Source organism: Sinocyclocheilus rhinocerous, unplaced genomic scaffold (genome assembly GCF_001515625.1).
Source record: "Sinocyclocheilus rhinocerous isolate Xijiao unplaced genomic scaffold, SAMN03320098_v1.1 scaffold395, whole genome shotgun sequence".
Lineage (NCBI taxonomy): Eukaryota > Metazoa > Chordata > Actinopteri > Cypriniformes > Cyprinidae > Sinocyclocheilus > Sinocyclocheilus rhinocerous.
Genome location: NW_015660890.1, coordinates 3,024,884 through 3,032,812, shown reverse-complemented (window position 1 = coordinate 3,032,812; position 7,929 = coordinate 3,024,884). Strand labels below are relative to the sequence as shown.

General features: G+C 38.9%; 2 protein-coding genes across 4 annotated transcripts in view; one reads left to right on the top strand and one right to left on the bottom strand.

The window, feature by feature from the left end:
- The first annotated feature begins 619 nt into the window (after positions 1 to 619).
- LOC107725921 (zinc finger protein 502) lies at positions 620 to 5,001 on the top strand. Its single transcript, XM_016535338.1, has 7 exons — positions 620 to 813; positions 1,499 to 1,695; positions 1,784 to 1,873; positions 1,972 to 2,067; positions 2,194 to 2,304; positions 2,413 to 2,566; positions 2,995 to 5,001. Exons 1-7 carry the CDS (start codon positions 780 to 782, stop codon positions 4,689 to 4,691), a joined length of 2,379 nt encoding a protein of 792 aa, XP_016390824.1. The 5' UTR covers positions 620 to 779; the 3' UTR covers positions 4,692 to 5,001.
- LOC107725918 (uncharacterized) overlaps positions 2,446 to 7,929 on the bottom strand; it is a 15,380-nt gene continuing 9,896 nt past the window's right edge. For 2 of the 3 annotated variants that reach the window (XM_016535334.1, XM_016535335.1), the window contains exons 17-20: positions 7,487 to 7,596; positions 7,069 to 7,327; positions 6,858 to 6,989; positions 5,293 to 6,580 (exon numbers count right to left, since the gene is read on the bottom strand). In XM_016535334.1, coding sequence (XP_016390820.1) covers positions 6,562 to 6,580; positions 6,858 to 6,989; positions 7,069 to 7,327; positions 7,487 to 7,596 — 520 coding nt within the window. In that variant the 3' untranslated portion in view covers positions 5,293 to 6,561. Of the gene's footprint in view, positions 2,521 to 5,292; positions 6,581 to 6,857; positions 6,990 to 7,068; positions 7,328 to 7,486; positions 7,597 to 7,929 lie in introns of those variants that run through there. The other variant, XR_001638178.1, reaches the window with a different exon arrangement.

Here is a 7,929-nt window from a genome sequence, read left to right as displayed (position 1 = left end):
AGCAGTATCTCCCTTAGCAGACATTTGAAACAGCTTGGGAAATGTGACCCCCCTTTTCTGGAGCACTATTCGTCTCCTTCATCACATCATTCCCTCCTTCCATGGAACCCTTTATTGTCTCCCCCTCTACTTAATGTGTTTATGAATGGAGGTGCTTCTCAGAAATAACATCTGTCAGTTAAAAGCAGTGATGGACTCTGGGAAAAGCGAAAGAAAAGAACAGAAAATAGAAGAGAATAGAGAAGAGATACAATATTGTGATTGATTACAGTTTCATTGTAACTGTGCGTACTGTATCTTAAGTTACTTATGACTCCTTGAAATTATGTCAGTTATGTTATCAGTAAATCGGAAATATGTATCCAAATGTCTTCTGTTTTCTAATGTGTAGCCTATTTGCTGTTACACTGTTTGATAGTACTTACACTTGAGCCAATTCCTTGTGGACAAAGTTGTACTTTACTTAATGCCATGAACACTTTAATCACTTGCAAAGATATAAATGGGCACATTTTGTTTTACAACAGGTGACAGCGCACCCGTTCTCCGCCAGACCTGATGCGGTGTCGTGCACGGTCAAACATCTTAAAAAAGCGCGGAATAAAGACCTCCTTCCGGCTACTTCCGGTATCCCAGTTCAGCGTTGTTGTTCGTTGCTTCGGTCAACTTCATGACAGTCGTTCGCCAGTGCGTTTAATGCTATTATGGTTTAATTCTGTGTCACGAGGCGTGCAGAGTTTGATTAAAAGACAAAAATCGATTTATTCTAACCTTAAATAATGGAAATCCTTAACGTAGAGAGTCGCGAGGCGGGTGAGTTTTATTTAGCTTGTGAGCTAAATGCTAAGAGAGTGAAGCTAGCACAACCAATCCTATTAAAGTTACTCATACACACCACACAACTCAGAACACATTTGGTTATATTATTTTTTAAGAGCGGCCCGGTAAAATTATATATTTTTTTTTAGTTCTTTAACATTATTCGAACTGTATTATTGTTGAAGAATATTTCTAAAAAGTGTCCATGATGAATAATGACAGAATACATGTATAATCTAGTTAGATCCAAGCTCTATTGACATTATTCATTAAAACAAGATTTAATTTGCTTTGTGATTAATATTTAAGAGTAGTTAAAGTTATATTTACTGTACTATAAAGACTCTTTACTGTACTATAAAGTTCTCTTTGTACTATATTATTATTATTGAGCCATGTAGATGTTGTACCCCACCTGTTACAGATTAACTTGCTTAGAATTAACACAACTATAAACCTGATTTCTTCAAGTGTTGTTAAAAAAATTGTAACACATAAATTGATGTAAATGCATTAAAATTCAATTCTTTAAAACAAGAATTAGATTTTTAAATCAAACAACAATTAAATGCATCATAATAACTTCAGACTTATCAGACTCGTCATTACTATCAGAATTATTAAGATCTTTTGATATTATACTCTGATATTTATCTGCACTGTCTTTATTTCCCCCAAGCTCTCCCTCTCTCTGCACTGCGTCTGGTTGTGCCGCCTCTTCGGCTGATGTCAGCGTTTCTATGGCAGGTGGTTCAGCGTCGTAATGTGATACAGTACGGGAAGCTGGAGCAATTTGTGGTGCTGGTGACCGAGACCGTGCCAGACATCATGAGTCTAAGTCTGGTTAATAAACTGATCTTTCACCTGCGGAAAAAGGTAGTCATAATTCAGCTAAATATTTAATATACTTTTTTAAAAATATTGTACAGTCTGAGACAAGTAACATGGGATTTTTTTCTTTTAGGTGATATTGGAGCTTTGTTTAAAAGATCAAATGCCAGATCTGTGGATCATTCAAGCTCATCTGGATTCTCTTCGAAATCTCACACATAAAGTAATTAATGTTGCTTTTGTAATTGCACTAACCATATACAGAAATTCTGTTTTAGCAAGTTATCAGTGTCTTGTTTTTTTGCTTTCAATTTGTTCCAGTGTAAAGATGTGGAAAGTGAGATCATCAATAACAAATTTATCAGAATGGTGCACAACATTTTAGAGGACGCAGAAAAGAAAGAGAATTTCATCCAGGTTAGATTTGTTTACCTCTTTCTTGTCTTTTAGTGCATCTTTCCTCTTCACATTTCTGTGAGGTGAATGAATAAAGCAAGCATGAAAATGTTTTTCCATGTTTTACCCCTGTCTCTTTGTCTTCAGCATGTCTTCCCTGTAGAATATGGATCCGGATTTGATGCAGTATTACAGAGCCTTGCATGGGAGTTCCTGTCTCGAGTGGAAGATCTGCTGCCGGTGCCCAACCTGAAAGAGGTGTGTCCTCGATGAAAGATTGAAGAAAATGGTCCATCTACAATAATAAACCAAACATTTTAAAATGAAAGGTAAATCTGATTTGAAATCTGATGTCGACTTTCTCAGACAGCATCGCGGCTTTGCGGCGGTCTCTCGATGATGGAGGAGATTGTGCAGCCACTCTCAGATCCAGCTGAGATCAAGGATGTTCTCCAGCATTTCAAAACCAAAAGACTGCACACAAGAAACAATGAGCAATCTCAAAGAGTTATCAGTGAAAGTGAGCTTTACTGTTGCTACTGAACCATATTTTGTTTGCATCTGTTGAATAACTAAAACAGTGAGACATTTAATTGATAATTAATTCATATGACACTTTCAAAACATATCTGGGTCATATTTCGCCCTAAAATCGAAGAAAATAAGAAGAAAAAAAAACCTTATTCTGAAAATAAGCTTAATTTGATGATTGTGTTTTTTTAAATATACATTTATTTATCAATAAAAAAGATTATTTGTTAGGACCCTTGAGGGTTTTTTTTTTTGCATTGAGATATTATTTTAAGACAGTAAGGCTAATTGTAATTTCTAATATTTATTATTTTGTGGTGAAATGTGACCTTATGATATGGTTTTAGTCAACTATAATAAGATGTTAAGACATCTAAGTATTTTTCTAAGGTTTTTTTTCTCTTTTGGTCTGTACAGAGTCCATTCCTTCTACAGCTGAAGTAGTTTGTTTGCCTCATCCAATCGCACAAGAAACTGTCTCGCCTACCATTACCATTGAACATGAGGAAACTTTGCCCCCCACCTCCATTGCACAAGAGACAATTATCAGTGAATCAGAAGGCACAGAGAACCAATCACAAACAGAATCTGATCATGCGGCCATCGCCATAATGAGCCCTTCTCAAAGTTACACAGAAGAGGCTGAGCCTTTAGCGGACAGCGAGGAGTTCACAGCAATAGCTGCCACTGAAGAAGCAGAGGAAGGCTTACAACAAGAAGAGGTACTATGTGAAGAGAAAGACTCGGGCGTCTGTGAAGTCCAGCAGATCTACCTGACCACAGACGGCTCTACCGTGGTGGTGTCAGAGTTTGAGAACGAGGGAGAGGAGGCGACTCAACTGCAGTTTCTAGAGCAATCAGAGATAGTGGAAACGTCTGGTGTGAGGCAAGTCAGTTTAGAGCAGTGGATCTCAGAATTAACTGGAAAGGGCATCTCTCTACCAGTTTTGCCTCCAACTCCTGTTGAGATTGTGAGGGAGGAGACCATCTACGTTCCTGTCATAGAAAGACCACCGTCTGTGAAGTCTATCATCCACAGAAAGAGCAGTCCGCCTCGAGCCGCAGTTTCCAAAAAAGCAGCGGCCACTCCTTCTGAGTCCCAGACAACGCAGGAGGAGAAAAGACACAGCTGTCCCGAGTGTCACAAAGAGTTCCGCTTCGAATGCCTGCTGAGGAATCACATGCGTACTCACACGGGCGAGCGGCCGTTCCAGTGTTCAGACTGCGGAAAAAGCTTCAGGTGCCTCAGCTTCTTGACAAATCACATCAAAACGCACTCGCTCGCCAGACCTTTCAAATGCATACAGTGTGTCAAGACCTTTCGCAAGAAAGCAGACCTCATCAAGCACATCCGTGTGCACACTGGTGAGAAACCATACAAGTGCACCATCTGTGGCAAAAGCTTCTCTCAAGGCTCATACTTGAAGATTCACCGCGAATGCCACACCTCGGAGAACCTGCACCAGTGTCCTCACTGCGACAAGAGTTTCCCAACGGCATTTAAGCTGTCCATTCACGTCCGCTACCATTCCATGGAGCGCTCGTATCAGTGTAATCAATGCGGAAAGAGCTTCATCTACGCCAGCCTCCTTCGAAGACACAAAGGTTATCATGCAGGTGAGCGCCAGCATCTGTGCTCCATCTGCGGCAAGTCCTTCGTCTACATGTTCGACTTGAAAAAACACCAGCGCAACCATGAGAGACCGCGGATCAAGATCCCGTGCACCCTTTGTAACAAGACGTTTGCGGGACCTGAGATGCTGAGGTGCCACCTGCGCATACACACTGGAGAACGTCCATTCCGCTGTAAGATCTGCGGAAAAGCATTCTCTCAGATTGGGAACATGAAGAGACATGAGCGCGTACACACGGGCGAGAGGCCGTTCACCTGTGAAAGGTGCGGGAAGACGTACAAGCACTCGTCTCACCTGAAGAACCACATGCTCAGCCACACGGGCGAGCGGCCGTGGCAGTGCTCTCATTGCGGGAAGAGCTTCAAGTTTGCTGGGCCTCTTAAGAAACATGAGAGAACTCACTTGGGTGAACGAGGAAATCGTAGAAGGAGCTACGACCAAACACGTAGCCGCATGAAACCAGAACACAAAAGCCCTTAATTGAATGTAGGGATCTTGCGGCTTAACAATGATCAGCTGACACATGATTAACTAGTCATTACTTTAAAAGGTAATATAATTTTGTTTTCCAAACCATGCTTTATGCAACTCATAATTGAAACTGCACACAGAAATACTTTATAAATTCATACTTTACATAGTTTGTGGTATTTAAAGGAATAGTTCACCAGAAATTGAAAGTTTGCTGAAAATTTACCCTCAGGCCTTCCATGATGTTGATATTGTAGAAATTTGGAACAGATTTAGAGAAATTTGCTCACCAATGGATCCTCTGCAGTGAATGGGTGCTATTAGAATGAGTCCAAACAGCTGATAAAAACATCATAATAATCCGCAAGTAATCCACACCATGACCACTCCAGTTTGAAGTTGACAAGTTCTTGATGAAATTGTTTGTTACACACAGTTTTTTGCTTCACAAGACATTAATTGAAGGGCTGGAGTGGTGTGGATTATTGTGATGTTTTTATCAGCTGTTTGGACTCTCATTCTGACAACACCGATTCACTGCAGAGGATCCATTGGTGATCAAGTGATGTAATGCTAAATTTCTCCAAACTGGTTCCAATGAAAAAAACACTACATATACATCGTGGATGGTCTGAGGGTGAGTACATTTTCAGCCAAGTTTCATTTTTGGATGAACTACTCCTTAAAGTTGACAACAACTGAGTTTTTCAATCCAGAAGTCTTGTTGTCATAGTCATTGTGATATCTCAATCATGCTGGACAAGTCATTTCAACAAACAAACCCATAAATAATCTGTTTATTACACAGTAAAATGCCTAAGGACAAAAGCAATGTGAGATTTAAACCACTCAAAAAAAAAAAACTATAATTTTATTGGTTGTCCACTTCAAAAATCTAGAAGCATATTGGATAAACTCACTGTAACATCAATACTGTCCACTTTTCCACCATCACTGAATAATGCTGTATGTTTTTGTACACAAAATTCCTGTACCAATTCTTACTGGATGTAAAATTCATCCGTTATTTGGCTCATGCCAATACAAATGGGATACTCTTAAAAAGAGATTTGAGCAGTGAGCTTTGGCATCATCCTGTGTAACAGTAACTTACATTTGTATAATGTATATATTACATTTAGTTAAATCTAGCAAATATACTTTAAAAGTTAATGCTTTTGTACAAAATGGAAATTCTTTTCAGTGTTTTTCCCCATGTAGCACAAATTCGTTTCTTTTTATGATACAAATATACAATATAAATCCATTTTCTGGAAGTTTCTTTTTTTCTGCACTAGGAAGAAAAAGATTGACTAAATTCCCTCCAGTTTTTCTATTATGTTCTAAAATGATTTTTTGTTACAATGAAAGAGCTTTGCTACAAGTTCAGACATGGTTCTTCTCGTTCCTATTACTAGAGTCAGTTTGAGGTTGTAAGGACCTTGTATTGTTCAGTAGACCACTGGCTTCAGTTCTCAGCTTACTACGCAAATCCATCCCACTCACAAGCTGCCAAGCAGCAGAGACAAATTTAAGTTCAGTGTTAAAATTTACCCTGTAAAAACATGATCAACTGAGACCACATGAGAACAGAACCAAAAAGGCAAATATCTTTCAGATGTACAGAAGAGCATAATACAGTGCCAGTGTGCTGTATTTTGTGCACGGAGAACCTGCACAAATAAGGTTCAGTATTTCTGTTGCTTGGTAGTGGAAGTGTTGGATTTTTCAGCGACAAGTTCATGCTTGGAATTCAGCCGATTAAAGGTTTGTGTGTCACCATCCTCCACAGTCCACATGACAGAAAGTACCTCAGTCAGATCTGGTTTATATTCCTCAGCCCAGACATCAGGGAGAATATGGTTCTCGCCCCTCCAGACTAGTGTTGTGTAGTCAGACTGAAAAAGTGCAGTAGCAAAATATGGCTGATTATCAACAAGTTTTTCTTCAAACACATATTTACTAGTAAATTTGCATTAACATTTGACATTAAAAGGTGAAGTCTGTACATTTTCTGTTATAATAAAATCTCCTTAATCTCCATTTGTATTTTGATGCCCCCATCATATGTGCACATTATTTTAGCTGTACTTCAGTGGAAATTACACTTTTACAATCGGAAATAAGAAACATTTTCACAGTTCAGATTCAACTGAGCTCTGTGCTTTTGCAGACCTGTTAGGGTTTTTTCTCCCAACTGCCTCTAGCTCCTGAGCCGTGGTGGTTTCGGCGTCATCTAGAGGGTATTTCTCAAATATTTTATTTAGCTGTGTGAAGAACTTCCACTCCACCTGCTCCCCTTCATTTCTATGGGTTGTGATGACAAAATATATTTAATTTTAAGATTTAAATACTCCACTTTTGAGGTCAACGTTGTTGTATCTACCTGTAATTTTCAAGGCACTGGCGGTAACTGGCCTTCAGTCTTTTGATCCTGGAGCGACACTGTTCGTCTGTTCTGCTGTAGCCCTTCTCAGCCATGACCAGTGCGATCTGCTGGAATACAGGTTTGCGTTTGACGCAGCCTTTCAGCCTCTCCTGGATGGCATCGCTCCCCCAGATGGATATAAGAGTGTGTGTCTCACTGTCACCCCATGCCAGTTTCGGTCCGTCCGAGGTGAGAGGTTTGGAGAGAGCAAGGGAGTCTGGGCATGCAAACACATTTCACAAGTACAAATGCATCAACTGTAAAACTTTACTAATTATATTCGAGCATTTTCATATCATGAAGAACTAATCTAAATTATAAAGGGAGACTATATTTCAAAAAAAGAAAACTAAGTAATTTAAATTGAGATTGATACCTGAATCAGAATCCGTTATGGATTCCAGCTCACTGATATCCTGGCCTTCAGATGTTCTGTCCTTTAAAATAATCCGTCCCAGCTGATCATAGAATTTACACTCCTCCTTGCTGAAAAACACATTAAAAAGTGGAAACAGAATTCAAAATATAATACATTTATGCTCATAATAGCATGCTACCATACTATATTACATATTATCAGTGTTGGGGAGTAACTAGTTACATGTAACGGAATTACGTAATTTAATTACAAAAAAGTAATTGTAATCAGTTACAGTTACTAAGAAAAAATGTGTAATTAAATTACAGTTACAGAAAATGTTAAGGATTACAAATGGGGTTACATCTGATTTTTTCACACACTCCTACATACAGATTTAATTGAGGTCTTTCATAAATTGCAGTGACTGCTCTAAAATATGAAACACCAATGTTTCAGAA

Coding starts and splice junctions, on each gene's coding strand:
- LOC107725921 (XM_016535338.1), top strand. CDS start 780: ATGGAAATCCTTAACGTAGAGAGTCGCGAGGCGG. Junction 1,696..1,783: donor TCTTTCACCTGCGGAAAAAG/GTAGTCATAATT, acceptor TTTTTCTTTTAG/GTGATATTGGAGCTTTGTTT. Junction 1,874..1,971: donor TTCGAAATCTCACACATAAA/GTAATTAATGTT, acceptor AATTTGTTCCAG/TGTAAAGATGTGGAAAGTGA.